Source organism: Pteropus vampyrus, unplaced genomic scaffold, assembly GCF_000151845.1.
Source record: "Pteropus vampyrus isolate Shadow unplaced genomic scaffold, Pvam_2.0 Scaffold367, whole genome shotgun sequence".
In the NCBI taxonomy this organism is placed as follows: domain Eukaryota; kingdom Metazoa; phylum Chordata; class Mammalia; order Chiroptera; family Pteropodidae; genus Pteropus; species Pteropus vampyrus.
This window is the reverse complement of record NW_011889148.1, coordinates 865,970-889,744: the sequence shown is the minus strand read 5'-3', so window position 1 is coordinate 889,744 and position 23,775 is coordinate 865,970. Positions and strand designations below refer to the sequence as shown.

Sequence of the window (23,775 nt, the reverse complement as noted above, 5' to 3'; positions counted from 1 at the left end):
TTGTGATAAATATCGACTTTCTTTACTAGTAATATTTATCAGAAACTAGAATCTTCACAAATTATAATCAAGTATGTTAAACTTAGTGAAAATAAGATCAGCTTGTTTTACAGATTTATATATATATTTTTACCAAATGATCTGAAGTAACATTTGCTATTTACATTATGCATTAAATGTATTGATTGGTTGGTTAATGTACTGAACCTAACTTTTTTTTTCTTAGATGAGGAAACCCTTGGGTGACCTCACAGATTGCAAGGACCTTGTCAGCTTACAATCTCTTATTTTTCACTTTTTACACCTACAGCACCTGGTCTCCCTAGGTGGTCTCCCATCCAAGTACTAACCAGGCCTGACCAAGCTTCCGAGATCAGACAGGATCCGGCATGTTCAGGGTGGCATGGCCTTAGCTGAACCTAGCTTTCATGTTGCGTATTTTTACAGTCCCTTGTCACTTTTAAAGTATTTTTCACTTCGGACAGTGAATTTTAAAACATTTTACACTTTACCTTCCAGAGACAGTCAGGATAAAAGTGCATCGTTAGGAACTTTTTCCCTTTTTTTTTTTTTTTTTTTTTTTTTTTTTTTTTTAAGGAGTAAGTGCTCCCCCTAGCGATATCACAGAGTGAGATTTCTGCAGCCAAACCTGGAAATAAAAGTGCTGTAAACAGGCGATTGCTCAGGGCCTTGAGTCGGAGACTGGAGCGGGGCAGCCGCGAAGCGGTGAGGAAGAACTCCGGTGGTTAGCCTTGCTACCCTGTCAGCTTGTGATCGTTTGCCTTTTAAAAGTACTTATCTTATTTGCTATGCAAATGTGAAAAGTTGGGTGAAAAACTCCTTATATACCCTTATTTCTAAGATCTATATCCCCATACTTCTTTTACTTTTACTGTTGTCTTGATTTTTTTTTTTATTTGATACCTTCTGCCTTTTATATTGTTTTAATGAGGCAGGTGTATAAGGGGTGTGTGTGCGCGTGCGCGTGCGCGTGCGCGCATGTGTTTCTTGAGTGGCCAATATTGCTTGCCCAGTTCTCTTGAGTGATGTACAGGAAAGGCCTTTTTAACCCCTCATAATTGGGATGGATATTTGGTTAGTTAATCTGAAAATACTGTTAAATGTTGGAAATCATAAAAATGATACATACCTTCAGCATTTCATTTTAATGTAAAAAAAATATATTTGTTCGCCAGTCTTTTGATGTAGGTCCACTACCTTTTCTTTGAGTATGGGTCTACTGATTATAGTTTAGGTTCCTCTTTCTTGCATAAATCATTCCCTTAGTGCATATACAATGTCAAGTTGAGGTTTATTTAAAGATGAGTGAGAATTTAAAGATGCTTAGAAGCGGTCTGAAAGCATGGTCCTAGATTTTTATGGTATTCTATTTTCTCTTGCAAGTTTTCTTGTTCTTCCAACTTCAATAGCAATTTTCTTTGGCAACTTATCTTTTTTGAGTCTTTCTAAAACTTTCAACTTAGTTTTCATAGAGACAATTCTTTTTGCATTCACATGTTTATGTAATATTTAAATTATGTAATTGCAATATCAAGTGAAATTGGGATAAACTATTTGGGAACAAACAGCTGAGTCTTGGTTACTGCTCAGCTAGTGAGAGCAGAACTCTGTGGGCATTCTAGAGCACTGGTCCCAGCAGCGGTCCCCATCTTTTTTGGCACCAGGGACTGGTGCTCCTATGAGAATCTAATGCCTAATCATCTGAGGTGGAGCTGAGGTGGTGATGCTCGAGATGAAGCTTCACACACTCGTCCGCTGCTCACCTCCTCCTGTGTGGCCCGGTTCCTAACAGGCCACAGACCAGTACTAGTCCATGGTCCGGGGGTTGGGGACCCGTTCTAGAGAGAAGTCTATTAGCTAGGAGCTTTCAGCTTGCCTTTGGGAGTGTCTTTCAATACCTTGTTGAGAGGGATACTATACCCTTCCAAAGCAGGCACTGTGATGATCTTGTTTCCTCCTTGGATACCCACGATATTCCTCTCTTGTTTTTGAGTTTGGTCTGTGGTCTGGTCTAGTCTTCCTTCACCTTTATGTACTAAAAAAAGGAATGAATTAGGAATCATTTAAATCCTATTAGGAATCATAAGTCTATATTTTGTTTTTTTAAAACAAACTGAACACTGGCAGAAATGTGCATGGATCATAAATATACAGCTTGTTGAATTTTTACAAGTGAACACATCCATGTAACCAGCACCTGGATTAATAAATAGGACATCATTTATTGTGTTAGCCTAGTAGCCTCCCTTGTAGCCCTGTCTGGTTTCTCCCACTTCCTGCAAAGGATAACTGCTATGCTGGCTTCTAACACCATCGATTAGTTTGCCTGATTTTGAACTTCGTATAGTAGGAACCATGTAATGTACTGTTTTGTGTATAGCTTCTTTTGCCCAACCTAATTTTTAAAAAGATTTTTCAATTTTGTTGCATGGAGAAATAGATCATTCATTGTCATTGCTGTGCCATATTCCATTGTATGAACATACCACACTTATTTACTCATTCTACTGTTGATGGACATTTTGCTTGTTTCCAGTTTTTGGCTATTAAGCGTAATGCTGCTATGAACACTCATGTACAAGGCGTATGGATATATGCGTGCATTTCTTTTAGGTATCATCGTAGAATTATTGGTCATAGCATATGCGTATGTCCATCTTAAAAGATATTGCTAAACAATTCCCAAAGTGCCTGTACGAATTTATACTTCTACCAGCAACGTCTGAATGGTTCCAGCCTGCATTTTTTAGGAAACGAAAGTGACATGAATTTCTAGCATACCAATAATGAACTACCTACTTAATAGCCCATAGGAGTTTGTTTTTCTGTGCATGATTTACTTATATCATCTAATTTTTTCCTTTTCCTACAAGCAAGAGAGTTTCTGTAAGTTTTTACAATTAGTCTTCATGCTGTTAGACTGTCTGGTTAGAATACTCTTGCTCAGAAGGTCTTCTTTTAGGAGTGCCACCTTCGGTCACTGTACTTTTAATACTTTCAAGAGGTCCCATTTACAGAAAAGTTCCCAAGTTATTATCCTCTGTGAAGTTGATGCACAAACGACTTCCTTTTCTAAACAAAAATGGAAAGCACCTTCGTCTTCATATTTTGGGTTAGTGGGATCACTCTTTGACATATTAAGAGGAGTACATAATGGATTCCAGCTGTATATCTTCCACTGTCACCGAGGCCAAATCACTTAAGTTTTGGCAAACTCTGAATTCCCGGTTTTGGAAAAGCACTAGGTCTCTGGGTATAAGGGGTTTGGAGATTAGTTCCCGTCTCCTTTTCTTTGAGAACAATGATGGGGGAGGCATCTGCTTCTTTTTTTCTATTGACTGAAGCTTCAGAAGGCTCTGTCTCTGACATCAGTAGAATGCAGAATGAGATCTGTAGGAAAAGCTTAAAATAAACTATTTCAGCAATGTAAAGGCGACCCATATAATCTCATTGGAAAGACATGGAGCTTAATAATGTGATTATGAGAGATTTGAGCAGTTTTCATCTTCAGTATAACTGTTTGATTATCCATTTAAAATGCCTGCAAATTTCTATGATAAAACATTATAAAGTAATATTAAAATGAATGATTTTACAGATTAGAATAAAGTATGAGTTAAGTTATGTAACTATAAAGTAACCATATTATAACATACGTATGTGTATATTATAAATGTATGTATGTATATTTGTGTATATTTCTTTTCATGAACAATTAGTTCATACTGACACTTGGGAAGCAGCTAAGTGAGACACAGGAAGGTTGAGTTTTGTCCCAAAGCATAGCTAAGTGGTTCCTAGTAAAAATTTTGAGTTGTAGTTTTTGGCTTCCAATCTTGAGTCGTGTATGTGATTTCTTAGTATTCACATTGCAAACTAAGGTGCTGACTATCCCAAGTGGTAGAAATCATAAGGCTCCTTAGAATTAGGGTCACATGATGGTTATTAAACCATTGACTCTGTGGGAGGCGTTGAGAAGATGTTCAGGCTTAGTTCTTCAGTCACCACTTTTGGCTTTATCCTTTGGAATGTGGTAATCATGTCAGAAAAAATTGCAAAACCTATTATATTCTTGTGTGTGGATGTGCCTCGTAGTGTCATTTTCCATCCAAATCAGAGATGCTAATAATGGAAACCATTTGTAATGCAACTAATAGTTACTTTCAGATACATCTTAGGTTAAAACATACAAAATGATTATTGAGTGCTATCATTTGTTGGGCATCCCCCTGGGGAATGAATGGCACAGTACCCGCAGATACTTGTGTTCAAGGAAGTACTTGTTTAAGGAAGCAAATTCATTTTTCTTAAATGTCAATAGACTCGAAGTCATCTCCAGTTAGCAAATGTGTCGGGCATTGAGAAGGCAGTATATTGTGTCAGAAATACTTTATACTAGGACAGATCCAGGTTTCTTATTGGGGGCCGAGGCTTGCTTATTTACTTGTTGAGAGACCTTGGTTAAGTTGCTTATCTTCTCTGAATCCAAGCCCCCTAATCTAAACTGGGGAATAATAATACCTACATTGTAGAATTGTTAAGATTAGAGGAAATGTGTGTAGAGGGCACAGTGCTCGGCGCAGAGTTGTATTCGGTAAAGGACAATTGTTACTGGTCTTTTAAGTCATCTGTTTGCAATTCAGAACATATTTTCTTTTGGATGTAGAGGAAAATTCCCATCTGGAGACTTTATGTAGTTTTAAAGTTTCCTTTCCAGATAATACCCCTTTGCAGTTAATCCTCCCCTCTGGCCCTAGGCAACCAGTGATCTGCCTTTTGTCACTATAGATTGATTTTTCCTCTTCTAGAATATAGACATATGTTTTCATATCTCTTGGATAAATGCCTAAGAATGGAATGCTAGATCATATGGTGAGTGTGTGTGAGTGTGTGTATGTATGTGTGTGTGTTCTTTTTTTTTTTTTAACCATTTTATTGAAGTATAATTGACATCCAATAAACTGCACATATTTAAACTGTACAATTTGATGAATAGACCCATAAAGTCATCATGACAATTAAGATAATGGACATATCCATCACCCCAGAAGTAACTTGGTGCCTCTTTGTGATATCTTTTCCCTTTTTTCTGGTCCCTTGCCCCTCTTCAGCCAACCACTGATCGGCTTTCTGCCACTACAGATTAGTTTGCGATTTCTAGAAGTTCATAGAAATGAATCATATAGTAGCTCCTTTTCTGTCTGACTTCCTTACTCCACATAATTATTTTGAAGTTCATTCAAAATGTTGCATGTATCAATGGTTTATTCCTTTTTATTATTGACAGTGATTCCGTTTTCAGAATATAACACATTTTGCTTATCTATTCATCAGTTGATGGACATTTGGGTAATTTCCAGTTTTTGACTATTACAGGCTAAATGGCTGTAAACATTCGTGTACAAACCCTTGTGTGGACATGTGCTTTCCTTCTCTCTGGGAAACGGCTAGTTGCGGAATGGCTGGGTCATGTCGTAGGTGTATGTTGACATTTTTAAGATGCTGCCGAACTGTTTTCGAAGTGATTGCGCAGTTTCGCATTTCCACCAGCAGATGCAAATGTGAGAGGTTGAGTTGCTCCATACACTTGCTGGCACTTGGTATGGCCAGTCTTTTTGTTTTTAAGCCATTCTAGTGGTAGTTCTAGTGGTCTAGTGGACTATTTCATTGTATTCGTCATTGGATTTTCCAAATGACCAATAGACATTGAGCATCTTTACATGTGTTTATGAGCCAGCCATATATCTTGTTTGGTGAAATGTCTGTTCAAATATTTTGCCTATTTGTTGGATATATATAGCTTTGTGAATATTTTCTCTCAGTCTGTGGCTTGCCTTTTGATTTTTATAAGAGTAGCTTTTAAAGAGCAAAGGATTTTTTTTGGGGGGTGGGCTTTTCTTTGGTCTAATTTCGATGAAGTCTAATTTGCCGATATTTTTTTCTTGATAGTTAGTACTTTTTGTGTTATGTTTAAGAAAATTTCCCTAAGTCCCTAGGTCATTAAGATGTTTTCTTTTAGAAGTTGTAAGGTTGTAGCTCTTAATTTTAGGTCTATGATCTATTTCCAGTTAAATTTTGTGTATGGTGCTAGGTAAGGGTTGAGGTTAATTTTTTTTTCCTACATGGCCATTGTGCAATAGAAAGGGCTAGTTTGCTATCAAAAAACCAGGGGATCTCTGGCATCTGTCTCTGTGCTCACATTCAAGTCACTTAAGTTCTTCAGGCACGGTGACCTCCTCTTCCCTCCATTCGATATAATGGGTTGGGCTTAATAGAAATTAAAGTTCCATGTTGCTTCTGCAGGCTATCCTCAATTCTAAGGAAAAAATGTTGAAACCTAATTTCTCATTTTCTCCACTAGGAAGCGCTAATGGATGTCCCCAAAGGGCAGAAACTCCTCGGATAGGTGAACAGTTTCAGAACTTTTTAAATAAGGGTCATTTGTTGGGTAGATGTTCATAATCCAGAAGATGCCTGCGTTTTATTAAGGATGGGATGCAGTGATATTATAATAGAACTGAAAATACTGTTTATTTTGCTGAATTAAAATATATCAGTTGAACAATATTTTATTTAAAGAATTCTGTGCGTTGTAGATTTGGTTGGAATAACTTTTGGGTAGAATGTGTACCTCACATAATTTTTCAATTATTTGGTGGATTTTTCCAGATATCTTTCTGTTATTGGTTTCTAGTTTCATTCTGTAATGGTCTCAGAACATACTTTGCTTGACTTCAGTTCTTTTAAATTTACTGAGGTTTGTTTTTCGGCCAGAACTTCGATCTTGATGCATATTTCATGAACACTTGAAAAGATGTATTCTGTTGTTGTTCGGTGTAATGTTCTATAAATGTCAATTAGGTCAAGTTGGTTGACATATTTTTCAGATTTTCTGTATCTCTAAGGATATTTTCTGTGTACTTGTTCTTTTGACTACAAAGCTTGGAATGGTCAAGTCTCTAAACTATAGTCATGGGTTTGTCTCTTCCTTCTTTCAAATCTATCATTTTTACTAGCAGTTCATATATTTTGGTGTCTGTAGTTAGATGCACGTACAGTTAGGATTGTTGTTTTCTTGGTGAATTAACCCTATCTTTATAGTTATATGATGTTTGTCTTTATCCCTAGAAATAGTTTTTGTTATGAAGTCTACTTTATCTGATATCAGTATACTCACTCTAGCTTTCTTTTGGTTAGTGTTTACATGGTATATCTTTTTCTGCCCTTTTACTTTAAAAAAAATAATTTTTATTTTGGAATTATTTTACATTTCCAGAAAAGTTGCAAAGGTAGTACAGAGAGTTTTCATATAAAATACCTTTCACCAGTTTCCCCTAAAGCGAATGTCTTACATACCCGTGGTACGGTTGTCAAAACTGAGGAATTAACATTGGTACATCACTAGTCACTAAACTCCAGACTTTATTTGGATTTCTGTTTTTTTCACCACTGTCCTTTTTTTTTTCTATTTCGATATCTAATCTAGAATACCACATTTCATTTAGTTGTCATTGCCCCTTAGTTAGTTTCTTCTTGGCTTTGACACTTTCTTAGTCTTTCTTTGCTTTTCATGATCTTGACTGTTTTATAGAGTCCTGGGCAGGTATTTCGTACAATGCCCTTCAGTGTGTGTTTGTCTGATATTTTTCTCCTTAATTAGGTTGGGGTCATGGGCGCTTGGGAAGAATACCCTAGAGGTGAAGTGCCTTTCTCATCCCATCGTTTCAGGGTACATGCTATCAACATGACTTGTCCCTGGTGATGTTAATGTTGATCACTGGGTTAGAGTAGTAACTGCTAGGTTTTTCCACCGTGGGAGTGGTGAGGGGGACCCTCCCAGCCTTGTTCCTCATCTTAGGGGAAAGTATTCAGTTTCTCACCGTTAAGTATGATGTTGGCTGTAGGTTTTTTATAGCTACCATTAAGGTAAGGAAGTTTCCTTTATTCCTAATTTGCTGACAGTTTCTATCACAAATGGTATTGAATCTTGTCAAATGTGGTTGCTTTTTTTTTTTTTTTTTCTGAATCTATTGATATGATACATAGCTTTTCTTATTTAGTTTTTTAATATGGCGAATTACACTGATCAATTTTCAAACGAATCAGCCTTGCATTCTTGGGATGAAATATACTTGGTCAGGATCTTTGAGTCTTTTTACATATTCCTAGACTCTATTTGCTGCTATATTTTTGAGGATTTTTGCATCTATTTTAATGAGAGATACTGGTCTGCAGTTTTGTTTTCTTGAACTACTTTGCCAGTTTTGGTTTTAGAGAAATGTTCCTGAAGTGACTTGGGAAATGGTTTCCTATTTTCTGGAAGAGGTTGTGTAGGATTGGTATTCTTCTTTAAATGTTAGGAAGAATTCACCAATTAATCCACCCGGGCCTGGAATTTTATTTTTTAAAAGGTTTTAAACTAAAATTTGATTTAGTTAATAAATGTAGGGCTATTTCAGTCATCCATTTCTTCTCGAGTGAGTTTCAGTGGTTTTTGTCTTTCAAGTATGAGGATACCTCGTTTAATTGCACTTCACAGATGTTGCATTTGTTGTTGTTTTTACAAATTGAAGGCAAGACCCTCCACCATCAAAAAGATTATGACTTGCTTTACTGCAATGGTCTGTAACTGAACCTGCAATAAATCCAGAGGTATGCCTATATTGAACTGTATTTCATCTAAGTTACCGAATTTATGGGCATCGAATTATGCTGTGCTAGTATATTCCCTTTTAATGTTTGTGGGCTCAGTAGTGATGTTCCTTCTTTGATTCCTGATATTGGTAATTTGTGTCTTCTTGCTTTTTTCTTGTTTATCAAGGCTAGAGGTTTATTAATTTTAGTGATCTTTTCAAAGAATAAAGCTTTTGGTTTTATTACTTTTCTCTAATGTTTTTCTGTTTTCAATTTTATTGGTTTTTCTCTAATATATATTATTTCCTTCCCTCTGCTTGCACTTAGTTTTTTTCCTCGTTTCTTAGGTTATCGATTTTAGATCTTTTTTCTGTTCTAATATATGCATTATAATGCTGTAAATTTCTGTCCAGGCGCTGTTTTAGCTGCATCCCACAAATTTTGATATGTCATATCTTCATTATCATTTATTTGAAAAATTTAAAAAAGTTTCCCTTTGACTCACGAATCATTTAGAAGACTGTTATTTAATTTCTAAATATTTGGAGATTTTCCATTCTTTTTGTTATTGATCTCTAGTTCCACTGTGGTTTGAGAATGTGCTTTGTCTGATTTCTGTGACCTCCCCCTCCTTAATTACAGCCCTCATGTCACATCTTAGTATTTCCTCCTTCACTTGGTTTGTATTTCAGCCATCCTTGCTGTTCATTAAACGTACTAAGTACACATCTACCTCGGGGCTTTTGTACACGCTGTTTCTTCTGCTTTTAATGTTTTTTCCTCACATATCTGAATTGCTAGCTCTATCATTTCCTTCAGGTCTTTACTCACATGTGGGTTGCCCACTTATCTCAGGTAAATGGTACCACCATCTACTCACAGGTTAAAAACATGGGAGTGTCCTCTATTTTTCCTGTTCCTCATCTCTGATATTTAAACAGATTAAATCTTTCTTTTACAAAATAGAAACATTCGCAAGGTTTCTGTAGTTTTCTGATATAAACTCCACATTTGTTTAGTCCAGCTGGTTTGCAAATCCTTAGTTAGCAGAAACCTCCCGGAGGGTCAAAATTCCAGTGTTTTTACTTTGGAAAACGCTCATTTCTTTTGGTACAATCGTGGGTAAATGATGTAGCCTCCTTTTTTTTTTTTCTTCAGGAAAATATTGCTTAGTGTTCTAAAATAGCACATATTTTATTAGTTCTGTTCTCTTATTTATTAGTAAGGAATATATATATGTAATCTACCTCTAGACTAATTTTATATTTCTTTTTATTAGACAGTGAAAGCTATGAAATTTATGTTTTTAAAAATTTTGGTTGCTAAGAAACATGGAGCACAGCCACTAAAAGCTGTGTGACCTTGGTAACACCATTTAGCTTGTCTGTATTGTCAGTAAAGTGAGGGAGATATACTAGCCACGCGGTTGAGATTCTTTCTTAAACTGTGACTCTGCCTAACTTGGGACAGTTATCACTTTACACAGGTGGTTAGCACGTTCATTTCTTTCCTTCTAAAAGATTTACTTGTCTCTAGTTTAAAGGAAACAACAAATCAGTGTACACTAGGCAACTCTGATTCTCTCGACTAGTATTTTCTATCAAATAGTAAAGTGTTTGATATTTTTTGTGTTTAAACGTATGCTGCTCTAAATCCTTTTGCTTTGTGCAGCTAAACAGTGTACAAATAAGAATGGAGTGGCCTGTTATTTCATCAAATATTTACTTCATAGTAAAAATCATTACATATTGTGATTTAAAAAGTCCATTATACTGCTTAGTTTCTTCATGATTCCTACATAAATAGCACGTGGACCTAGTCTTGTGGACAACGTGTTAATACCTTGATATGTATTTGTATATTTTTGGAAAGATATACACACACACACACACACACACACACACACACACACATATGTGTGTGTAATTATTTACTCGTACATTTGAGTAAATTTACTTATTATTTAGATATCAATCTTTACTCATTGAATTACATATGGTATAATTAACAGTTAATTTTCCTTAGACAATATTTTTCTTTTAAGATAACTAGAGGACAGGTCATTCGTATATTGTTAAAAGGAATGATGTGAATGTCTAAAGTAGTTCTTGTATTACAAGGGATGTCAGGGAGAAAAATGACTTTGCTCTTCCTGAAGAAGAAAATATATAAATATATGTGTGAACTAAATTTAAATTAATAGTTGTTTAGGAACCCATGAGACATCTTATCCGATCAATAGTTGTTGTTTTTAAATTAGATTCTTGTTTCGTGAAGATAGTGTCCTTGACCCTGATCTTAACTAGCCGGCTGACCTTGAGCAACTCTCATAATCTCTGTTGATGCTGGCTTCCTCTTTGTCACAACATGAAGAGGTGCATTGTATTTCAAAGGCCCTCTTTAATTCCGGCATTCCATTAGATCCCATTGTGAGCATTAGAGAAAAGGAATCATCATTTCACACAGCATTTACAAGATTGCTTTTTGGTTGACTGATGAACATTTAAATTTTATAATTGATTTGTTTGTATCACAGTTCTGATTCAGGGCCTCAGTTGCCATAGCACCGGTCAAATGAACAGAGAGGAGCCAGAGTATATTGTTAGGGACTCTCTTTCTGGGTCAGATTATCCACTCCTAGATTTCAGCTATTGTCTCCAACATAATTTCCAAATCTGTGGCCAATGTCCAAAGCCGTGAGCTTTTCTCCCCAACTTTGGGTCAGGACTGCTTGCTGGGTGGTGTCACTGTGGTGTCTCTACTGGAATGTCTCGTCGGCTTTTCAAATTGGTGTGCTTGAAACTGAATTCATCTTTTTTTTTTTTTTTAAATCTAAATAATTTTATACTATTCTTTTTTCTTTCAGTGTTCAGTTTTGTATCAAGTCCTATTGCTTTTATTTCTGCAAGAAACCATTTCTTCCTTCTGCTCTAATTCAAATACGCAGAAGCAGAGTGCTTGTTTTTATTCTCTCTCTTTACTTCCAGGGCATGGCAACTGGCAGTTCAGAAGTGTTCAGTAAATCTTTATGAAATAATTGCATAAATCCCGTCTAGCACGGGACAGTCAAACAAATTGTACCTTCTACACATTGTTTTTACTGATTCCTACTCATTTTTCAGATCTCAACTCTTCAGAGAAGCCCTCCCCTTGACCTCCAAAGTAAGCAATGTTCTTGGTAGTGCTGCAGACTGTTCCTTCACAGGTCTTTGCACACTTAGGGTGATTTAATTGGTTTTTGTTGTTTCATGCGTGTCTTCTCTGACGGTGAAGCTCTAATAGGGCAGGGATCGTGTCTGGCTGTACCACCCTGCCTGGGGCTTGGTTGAGTGTCCTATGTGTAATAAACACTCAGTCTATATTTGTTGTCTGACAAATTTTATGGCTAAGGCATCAAACATTATTAGATTGTGTTGGAGGATCCAGAACCAGCGCCCAGCACCCTGCAGGTCCTGAATTAACGCTACCCGAATTATCAAAACTATCAGTCCACCTGTCTTCTGCAGGTTAAGTAGTTGGGTCCCTTCCCCTTCCTATGATAGCTACTTATCATCCTTTCTTCCTTAAGGTGCCAGGGGTTTGGCCCGATTTTATGTCTTTTTTTTTTATAGCTATCGGTTACTATTCTACTCTTTCTCTTGGGTTCCTTGCCTACTGGACGGGCTGCTGTGTAAACCCAGTCTTCTTAGCTATCCTTTCCCCCTGCTATGTTCTATGTTTATATATTTTTAAATATTTTTTAAATGGATTTTTACTGCTATTTTTTAATGGGGAAATAGGCTGATTTTAAAAAAATAATGGGAGAGATTGCAATGTTCCCAGAAATCATCCAAATTTGTATAGTTATTCCTGAACTCATACTTTACAAATCTTTCAATATTCTTGCTACCGCTCATATATTTAGGGCAGACTATGGTAATCTTTCCCTTTACTCTTTGCAAAATGCTATAGAATAATGATTTTCAAAAAAATTTTTTTAACCATGACTCACATTAAGGAATACATTTTAAATTGTGACCTGGTATATACACACATGTGTTTGCGTGAGTGTACTAATATATACGATTGAAACGAAATGTTAATAATTATCCATCTATATATAATAAATTGAAAACATATGGAAGTTAACATCAAATATAATCTTAATATTGAAATACAAAATGGAAAAATCCCAAATAAAGAATACAAAAACAAAAATAAGGAAAAGTTAATGGGACATATGTGTCTGCCCTTAATATGCTCATTCCACTCCAGAATAATGGTCATCTTACTATGGCGAGATTTGATGTGGGGCATGAGGGAGAAGGGAAAGGGTAGAGTAATTCTAAGATGTGTGCTGGAGAATCGGAGGGCTGTTTGTACCTCTGTTGGTACAAAGGGGGAAGTGGGAAATGAGCTCAATTTTTGACATATGAAGTTGAAGAGCCATTGAAAAAGAAATGCTTCTCTATAACTGGTGATACTGGTTTAATCAAAAGAGGAGTTTATCTCTTCTTCCAAATAAGCATGAAACTAATGCACATTATGGCATTGGGATAGCGAAAGATATATGGTGGATATTGTCAGTGAAAGGATTTATTGTAACATGAATATTAATAAATAATATCAACTTAGAGGCATTTTTAGGCTGACAGTTCAGCCACTTCTTACGCTGGGACTATGGTCCTAGGCGGTAGGTTATGGACTTAGAAATCAGGTTGGAATCCTAGCTCTAATCTTTAGTAGTTGAATGACTTTGGGTAAATCACACCTTTTTGAGTGCGGGACTCAGTTTCTTCAACTGTAAAGTAAGGATAGAAATATGCTGCGTATATATTGTCCAGATTAATGTGGCAATGTATGTAAAGCACCTTACCTGGCACATAAGAGACCCTTAAATGTCAGTTTTTCTTTTATTCTGCCTTTGGTGCTATTAACAAATACAGTTTGCTTCTCTATGATTCTAAGCATGATGACTATAAGCAGAGTTGAATGGTTCTTTACATAAACTTTTTGAAGATTTAACATGAAGGACTCAAATTTGTCATACTAACATGAAAATATGTCATACTGACATGAAAAATTACCGACATATGGACTGGTATTCAGTATCTTCTGCTTTAGATCCTTAAGTCATCCTTGTCTTACAGGAAGGTATTGTCTTTTTCGGAAGTTTAATTGTCTAAACTCATCATTTCATTCATTTTATTCTGTTCATTAAAATAAACTAATAATTTACTTTGAGTACAGAAATAATTAAATATCAACTATGTAAAGTTCAGTTTTCATTGTGAACTCAAAGCAAGGCCTGTGTGGTATTTGCTTTATTGTTACAAATTCAGGTAGTGTCAGCAGCATATGTGCTATATTTTGGATTTTGAAACTAGAGCTGCTAGGATTAGGATCACAGACTCTATATATACACTCATTTAAAATCCTGCACTTAGTCGAACAGTAGCAGAGCTAGAGTTCTCAGATTAATTTCTCTAATAGCGACTGCATTATGTCGTCATTTTTGGATAGCATCTGCTCCTTCCCCTCCTCCTTCCGCACTGGTTTAGGAGGAAATAAACCGCAGGTGTCTGGCTAGAAAAAGAGGGAGGATTTTTTACTACACAGTCAGGATTCTCAGTGTGTGAATCTGTCTTCATTAGATTTTGAGTTCTTAGAAGGTCGAAGCGAGGTGTAAGAATAGAGAAAGACAATATTGTCAGTATCTAGATCCGTTCTCACATGCGGCTTACCTTTTTTCTGGGGAAGGGCGTGAGTTTTGTAATGAGCACAGGTAGTCTCATTTTTAGAGACCCAAGATAATGTTTCCACGCATGCCTTAGGCAACATAATATAGTAGGAATTTCTGGTCTTTTTCTTTATTTCCCTCAAATAGGTTGTCATTTTGTTTTCTTCCAGCATCATTGAGGAGCAGCTTTTTTTTTTTTTTTTTTTTTTGAAATCATATGTTTTTAAAAGCAGTAAGCAGCATAGTTATACAGTTTGCTATAATGGTGGTACACAGCTTAGGATCAGGAATGAGATGGGAAAAGCAGATGGATGAGTTTGGTATTGGCTGGGTGCAGCGGTTGGAAGAGGGACAGTGTAGTATAATGGTCAGGATGTGGGTTTTGGAGTTGTATAGGCTGGGTAACTTGGGGCAAGTATCTTCATCTTTCCAAGCCCTGATTTCCTTATCTTTAAAATGGAGCTAATAATAGTATTTAATCTACCTCATAAGAGTATTGTGAGAATTAAATAAGATGACTGCAAGTAAGATTCTAATTAGCATAATGCCTAGCATATAGTATATTAGATACTATTTTTATTATTATTAGGAGGAGGATGATTGAAGAAGTGAGGTCATTGGTGGGACCTTCCTTGAAGTAATTGGGAAGTTCAGGCTGGCAAGGAAGAAAGTGAGGGATGTTAGAAATTGGAGAATAAGAAATAATTGAGGGATTAGAATTGTGATGAGGGTAAAAATGGATTTAACGATAGAAAAATAGAAAGATAAGGGTTTATGGGCAGAAGGTGAGATCACAGAGTTTGAGATTCTAGAGATGGAGCGTTTCCACACAATGACATCATCCAGCCTTTGACAATGGTTGCTGATGTAGAGACAAATTCAATTTAAATCAACAAATATTTATAGAGTCCTTACCGTGTGCTAGATACTGTGCCAAATATTGGGGAATGTAAAATTTGAGTAAAATATAATTGAATTAGAGCTGGTCAACAACTAGCTATTCGTTGTTTACCTGAATGATGAAGTTACCCACAACAGTGACAAGCTGCCAAACTTTATTATCACAAAAAATGTTTGAGTGGATTGACTTGTTTTTCATTGGTTTAAGATATTACTATAAATGGCTCTTTAAAATAGGCGCATCTCCCAATGGGAATAAAATAATTAGCAACATTAATTTAGAATTTAAAAGATAGCTGTCCTAAATTCATTTATTTGACTAGTCTTTTTTTTTTCTTCCTCTTTCCTTTTTAGCCACTAGTGCGCTGATTAGATGATTAACCCAGTTCTTTTCAGTTTTAGAGGAATGGTTTGCTGAGTGGGGTTGTGTCCTTCTTGTTTCTGAGTGAGTATTCTAGAAAAGGAACATGTCCCAAAGAATAGCGTAATTGGGGCAAAAAGGAACAGCTCCTGTTGTAGACAGGGTGATTGTTCCTTGTGCCTTCCAGTTGAAAGTTGTAGGCTTTGAAGTCTAGGAAGCTTACTTTATCAAAAAATATATGTATACACATGTATATAACGTTAATTAAACATTTATTTTAAAATTACACATACCCTATCGAATAGCAATAAAGTGAATTTTATACTGTTGACTTAAACCTACGCTGATTATTTTGGGGTTCCTTCCATTCAGTGGTAGGTAGCACAGATTCACACGTATTTGGTTTACGTATATTGACTGCGACCACAGTCAGCAGGAGATAAGAGCGGGTGCACAGCACCCAAGAGGTTCCCAGGCGGGAAGCTCAGGCCCCTGCTCTACTGTCGGCTGTGTCTGCTCTCCTCCATGGCTCTCTTGTCTGGTGCGCGACCTTTGCCAGGCGCTCCTCTCGCTTTTCCTCCAATGTGTGTTTAAGGAGACTACGCGTAATTCCACCTCTGCTCACGGCCCTTTGCCACATCACTTTGCCATCGTAATTACCAAGAGGAGCCGTGTTGCCAGGACTAGCAGAAGCAAATATTTATGCAGTTGGTGTCAGATGGACCTTCTGCTTCCTTCGGGCAAACTGCTACTATACACTTGGCTCGTTTCACTCATGTGGCCTAAAAAACGTGGAGACTCTGCAATGTCCCCTCCTTTTATTTTCTGAGCTCTTCCTCTATCATGGTGGCTCTCATAGTATTGTCTACAGACTGGCAGCATCAGCACCACCTGGGAGCTTGTTAGAAATCAAGTTCTCAGGCCTCACCAAGATCTGCTGGCCCAAGATCCTGTAGCTGGGGCCCGTCTCTAACAAGTGCTCCAGGGCGATTTTGGTGCATGATAAAGGCTGAGAACCACTCTAGCATTTTGTGCTTAACAACCTGTGTACATTTTCTTGAAATCTCTGACAATATATTTCTACTAAGCTTAATGTATAGGTTGGAAATATGGAATTTCCATTGTTGTAGGTCAATAATTGTCTAGTGCTCGCAATGTCATGTGGTTCATCTAATAGTTACTTTGTCTACACCATGATTTCTTAGACATTTTCTTGTCGAATCATTGATATGTGTTTTTTGTGGGCAGCTGCACCATGCATTGTAGGATTTTTAGCAGCATCCCTCGAGTCTGCCTACTAGATTAGAGTAGCATATCCCAAGCTGCGATATTCAACAATGGCTTCTGTCTGACATTGTTCTGGTCGGGGGGCGTGGGGGGTGGGGAGCACTCCCGGCCGAGAGCCACTGGCTTCCCCTTCTGAGCAGCAGGATTAGGTTGTAGATATATTTTATGATGGGCCACTATTCAACCCACTACAAGTAGTATTTTTATATGCAACTTTAATTTCCCTATTTTGATCTCCCCCTCTTGGCATGGGTCCCTTATTTCGATCCCTTCTCCTTTTCTTCTTGATTTTGTCTTTTAAAGTTATTCACGTAGAGAGTGGTGAGTATAGTGGATGATTGTGTTGACCTGTATTTCACAGGCTACTGTACTGCAGAGAAAAAGCCTTTCTTCACAGCAGGCATCTTCATTTAGAATCAGAATATGCTTCTTAGTAACAGAACTTATAAGACTCTGAAGCAAATAAATATAATACTTAAACTTTTGAAACCATGTTAAGGTCTTAAATATAATGACAAATAGTTCCATTTGAAGAGCTAAGTAAAAATAATTTTAATTAAGATAAATAAATATTATGGCATCAGTAATTAACATTTAAATTGGTATCAGTTAAGCATAGATAGAATTTTCCTCTGAGAGGGTACCACATTCACTATCATCATTTTTCTCTATATAGTTTCAAGTATTTACACAATGTATGTGGCTTAGCTTATGTTTTAAAAACAAAGAATTTTTTGCATGGAAATGGATTTTCGGAAGAATCTGAACACCTTTTCTAAGGGATTTAAACCACTAGAGTATCACTGAGATTACTTTGCTGAAGTTTTGGTGACCTAATGAACATTATGTCAAAAAGGTACTCTATTAATGTATCTTTAAGGTGTTTCTGGCAATTCATAGAGTTGGTCTAGTGCAACAGGTAATTTCATGCATCAGAAGCAAGTCGTATGATTCTCCTGTAGTTGATTTTGTTGCTGCCCCTGCTGCCGTTATGATTATTAATATTTTAATATAATGAAATTTTACCATTCATATTTTCTTGTAAAGTACGGCAAATTGGCAGGTTACGGAAAAAAATGAGTTAGAATTTTAAAGTAAGTAATAATAGTCTTAAGACTTTTAGACCTAAGATATATATGTAGAGAATCCTCTTTTAGCGTAAACATAATTAATGTCTTCATGTATTTGTTGTAAGATTTAGTTAAAGAAATTTCAGTTCTGGTTTGATTTTTATAGCTAAGTGATATGTTTAAAGTTCAAAACTTTGTCAAAGTCTGAGTGTTTATCATTTAAAGCAGTCAGTATTCAAATCAGTCCCTACTTTTTATAATCATAAACCAGAATACAACTTATAATGACAAATTTTAAATTTGTGTTTTCTTTGTAAGTGCTGGTCAAGATATCCAGGGAACAAGTGTGATTGCAAATCTTCCATTTTTGATGCGACAGAATCCTGCAGAGACACTTCGGAGAGTCTTGCCAAAAGTTAGAGTAAGTTGGTGCGAAATAAGATTTAAATTTATCTTTTTTCCCCCCAGTAGCATGTTGTCATTGTCAGGAGAAAATTTCAGAGCTTTTGATGGCTGATCTTTTGTACTTAATCATTGAGTGGAGGAAGTATTATGATACACATTTTGAATTATGATGGAAATAGGGAAATTAGCTGATGCAAATGGAGAAATCCAGATCTTAAGTTGTAAAGATTTCTTTAGTCATTTTCTGAGTAGAGACATTTTAACAAAGTTAGCTTTCAGTAGTTCAAAAAAGATTTTAGTCTCACATTCATAGCTATCTTATTTAGTATTCTGTTGACTTAAAACTATATTAATAGTATTCTATAACATCGATAGTATAATTTAACTGATAACTACTAATGATGACCCAGTGGTGACTTCTACAGAATCATTAAATAAAAATTGAATTGTGGCCATCAGAATTTTAGTTTTATATTTATTTTATTGCTTCCTAAATTCTTCAGAATTAGTTTTTTCTGCTATGCACAAAAATATTTGGTCTGCTATAACATCCTTTCCTCTATTTAATACTTATTGATAACCTATAATATTAAATATTTAAGACACAACATTTATTATTTGTACATATGTGCAAAGTGTTTTTCTTTGTAAGAACTTGAATGGACAAATGGGAACAGGGAGGTTACATATTAATGGGGATTGTGTTTGCTAATAGTGAGTTTTATATATTTCGCTTTGGCTCTCTGGTTATAACTTTTTAATATTTTTTAAAATTTGTTTATACATATTTAAATACTGTAATTATTAGTGTGTCCTTGGGTTTTATTTTTAGGCACATATAGCATGGTTGGTTACAGTTACCATGATTTAGATCAGTGGTGTTCCATGTTATTTTTACAAGATGCTCACATTTCTATGCAAGCAATGTGACTTTTTTTTTACTAGTTAAAATGGTGAATAGAGATGTTTATTTTAGCATTGCATATGATTCAAAAGTGAATCAAGCTTTTTCCTACCTATTTTTCCCAGATTCATGTCATAATTTCAATGGAATTGAGTCTACGCAGTCCCTTTTACGTTCAACTCCAGTGACAGTAACTGACCTATGCTTGTTAGCATGACACCTGGAAGTGCCAGTTAAACAATGGTAGACAGGAACAGGTGGCTAGGTCCTCTTGACTGAAGAGTTATCGTACATAAGCAAATTAAATTTAAAGCTAAAAATCCTGAACATGCTATACACTGTGTCGAGCAGGCTAAATCTGGCCCACGGCATACTGAATGTCTAAAGCTTCATAAAGTAAAAATAAAAGTTGAAGGATATAGAGTAGTGACCTTTAGAGGTCTCTAAGTTATTTTGAAAAAAGCCTTTGCTAATGAAGTTACAATAAAATCAATTAAATAATAAGTTCCCCACGATCTTAATTTCATGGGATTGTGTAAAGAATATTATATACTCATATGTAGAGTATATTTATACAAAGAATCAAATGTATTTGCTGAAACTATATAACTGAGTTACAGATATGATTTTAAGGAGCTTTTAAAGTAACAAAAATTAATCCATAATATAGAAGATTAACTGAATAAATGGATAAAGAAAATTATAATAATGAATATGTACTAAGAAAACCTTTACTTATTGCTGAATGATTTCATTCATTTCTTGAGTTAATCAACAAGCAGCCATTTACTTAGGACTCTCTTTTATCTTGCCCTGTACAAAAAAAGATACAGAAAGGGTAGCAGACAGTCCCAGATTAGGTTCTACGTCTGGAAGGCCTAGAGACTGGGGAAAAAAATTAAAGAACAAGTATAGGAGAGTATTTCCATGTGTGATTCTGACTTTATATAAAAATGCTGAAGAAGTAAATACTAGAAAAGATTTAATGGGGGCAATAATAATTACTTTTATAGAGGGTTTATTATAAAATATAGGCAACTAAACATTTAAGCAACCCCATGTCAAATTATACAACCTGTGTTTATGTACAGATCATTTTAAATCATGGTATTCGTATATTAAGATTTATTGGTATGCATAGTTAGCATCTGCTTCAAATCTGCCTTGCTTCTGTGAATGGTTACTTTCAAGTGATAAAACCATAATATAAATCACACATAGCCACTTTATTTACTTTTGCCATGGCCATAATTTTTAATTTTATAAAAAAGCAATCTTGTAATATAAGTGAGCATTTAGTAATAATGGCATTCTCATTCACTCATAAATATTTACTGAGTACCTCCCGTGCACCAGGCACTGTTGTAAGCACTGAGAAAATATGAGGTGAACAAAACTGAGAACTTGCCCTCAAGGAGGTGACAGTCCAGAGTGGGGAAGGAGGCATAAAACAAGTGAGTGACAAGAACAGGGTAGTGACAGGGGGTACCTACTGTGCATTGGGAGGGCAAGGAAAGCCTCCTGGAGGAGCTGGAAACTGAAGGGGTAGGAGGAAGCAGACATGTGGAGTCGGGAATGAGTGGTCCAGGCAGAGAGCAAGAGAGAGTCCCTAAGACGAAAGAGCTTGGTGGAATTGAATGAGGCAGGTATAGTTGGAATCCAGTGGGTCAGGGTGGGATGTCACTTAAAGAGACGTGAGCGTTGTGATCAGCAACAGAGAGCACGCGAGAGTTGTTCTTTCTTACGAGGGTCAAAAACTACTGAAGGATTTAAGCACAGCACTGACTTATCCCCTTTACGTTTACAGTGACCTTTGATAATTATGTGTAGAGTAGATAAGAGTGAGAGAATCAGGATGCTATAGCACTAGTCCTCATGATATTTGAGGGTGGCTTGGATCAGAACAGCTGATTCAGACAGTAGAGAGTAGTGGATGTATCTGAGATACATTTATCAAGGTAGAACGAACAGAACTTCATAAAGAATGGGATGCGGGGAGTGAGAGCTGATTTCCAGATTTCTGGCTTGAGCATCCAGATGGTTCTGCTGGTTTTAGGTATCTTGGTTGATAACGTTTATTAAATCCATAGGGAAAAATAGTTTGAGTACTTACAATTACTAATCATCTTATGAGTGATTTACTTTTAGAGAATTTAAAGATATGAACAATAAGTATTTATGTAAGAAGCTAACTATTCCCAAGCTTCTTACCACATTTATAATAGTAATATAAGCAGCTTTTAGAACTCGCCCTTTACCTTATCTTTACCTTAAAGAACTTCATATAAAGTGATGATAGCGATTTTTCTGGCTTTAGGCATTATAAAAGCTCACCAATGATATTTTTATTTTAATTTTTTGTTTTGTTACATTTGTGTTTCATCCTTACAATAATATATTTACTGAAAAATGGTTTTTAAAATTGGTTGTTATTTTCACTGTTTTAGAGATGAAGGGATTTAAAATTAAAAATAAAATAATATATTTACTGAAAAATGGTTTTTAAAATTGGTTGTTATTTTCACTGTTTTAGAGATGAAGGGATTTAAAATTAAAAATAAAATGGTAGAAACAGAGTCAGAATTAGAACTGAGCTAATCCATAGTATTTCTATAATTTACTTTCTAAATTTTATCTGACATGGACAATGAATGATAATGCAGTTAGATAAATAATCTCAAAGTTAAATTTAAATAAGAATTCAGAAAGTAAATTCAATTTAAATTCCCTAGATATGGAGACATTTTTAAATATAGTTATCGTAATATAATCATGTTATATGATTTAATCCTAGAGTATCTTTTGAAAAAGAAATAAACGTTTTCTGTTTTTATTAAGTTTGAATTCTTTTCTACAGTGAACTAAATTGAAATCTTACATGTTAGATTTCAATATTTGACTTGAACTTGTAGTTATCTAGAAATGAAAGAATTTGATTGTCAAGACACATTTCTAGAATACTGAGGTGGTTCTTTATAAAATTTAAGATGGTAATGATATAATTACACCATGTAATATCGGTCACTCCTTTGTAACGAAGTACAAAAATTGTCTCTACCTGTTGAGTTATTGAATCCTGTTAATTGTTTTTTCATTTATTTTAGAAACCAAAATATATGGCATAAAATTATATAATAGGTAATGTGCAATGTCAGAAACAGATAAAAATAACTGTAGCAACAATCATTGAGGTCTTACTATTTGTCAGGCATTGTAGTCTGTCAAACGTATTATGAATTTTTCATCTATTCCAATGCTCATGGCAGTTCTATAAGGGTCACTTGATAGAGGAAGAAGCAGCTTGATTGAGTAACTTGCCCCAAGTCACAAAGCTAGCAAGTGGTATGATTAGTTTGAACAGGAAATCTGACTCCCAAGTCCTCCCTTTTTACTGCTATAAATCTCTTTATTAGCCGATCATGATTGTAACAGATTTATAATGTATAACTTTACTTCTCAAGCCTAGTCATCTCTTGTCTGGGTCCTACAGCAGTCTCCTCACTGGACCTATTGCTTCTACTTTGCCCCCTAGAGCCCTCTCTGCCAAAAGAGTGATCTTTCATTTATTTATATGAGAACAATCTACAGATTTTTTTTTTGGACAAACAAAACTGTATGTATTTAAAGTGCACAGCACAATGCTTCAGTGTTTGTGTACCTTAGGAAGTGATTGCCACGATCACGTTAATACTCCCCTCATCTCACATAGTTACCTTTTTTTTTCTTTAGAGAGATCTTATAAAAATATCTGTCATATCTTTTTCTTCATGAAAATTACTTAAGTGTTGCAGTAGACAGAATTATGGCCTCCCAAGGATATCAAGCCCTAATCCCTGGAACCTATAAATGTTACCTTATTTGCAAAAAGTGTTTTTGCAGATGTGGTTAAGGATCTTGAGATGAGGAGATTATCTTGGGTTAGTTGGTTAGGCCCTACATGCCACGTATCTTAGAAGAGAAGAGCAGAGGTAAATTTGATGCAGACACAGAGGAGAAGGCCATGCGAAGATGAAGACAGAGATTGGAGCGATGCAGCCACAAGCCAAGGAAGCCAGCAACTACTATAAACCAGAAGAAGCAAAGGACAGGTCCTATCCTAGCGTGTCCGGAGCGGGTATGGCCTTGCCAACACTTTGACTTTGGCTGAGTGATACTGATTTAGGATTTATGGCCTCTAGAACTTGAGAGAATAAATTTCTGTTGTTTTCATCCACTCAGTTTGTTGTAATTTATTTCCTGCAGCCACAGGAAACTAAGACAAGTAACTTCCCATTTCAGATAAACGAAGACTCCTTGCTGTGTCCTTAAGTGACCCCATTTAGCTGTCTCATCACCTGCCATTCTTTCCCTTGTCTCCATAAGGGCAGAATCTTTGTCAGTCTGGTTTATCACTATATCCCCAGAACCTAGAACAGTGCGTGGCAAGTAATAGGCACTCAAAAATAATTTTAAAATGAACACTGATTAAACTTAA

The 23,775-nt window shown here is 35.8% G+C and overlaps 1 protein-coding gene across 1 annotated transcript in view; it reads left to right on the top strand.

Annotated features, from left to right (window-relative positions):
- The window catches only part of PPP4R4 (protein phosphatase 4 regulatory subunit 4), a 95,473-nt gene that overhangs the window by 5,993 nt on the left and 65,705 nt on the right, over positions 1 to 23,775 (top strand). Inside the window, 1 exon segment of the mRNA XM_011379607.2 lies at positions 18,311 to 18,413. Within this exon segment, the coding sequence (XP_011377909.1) occupies positions 18,311 to 18,413 (103 nt within the window).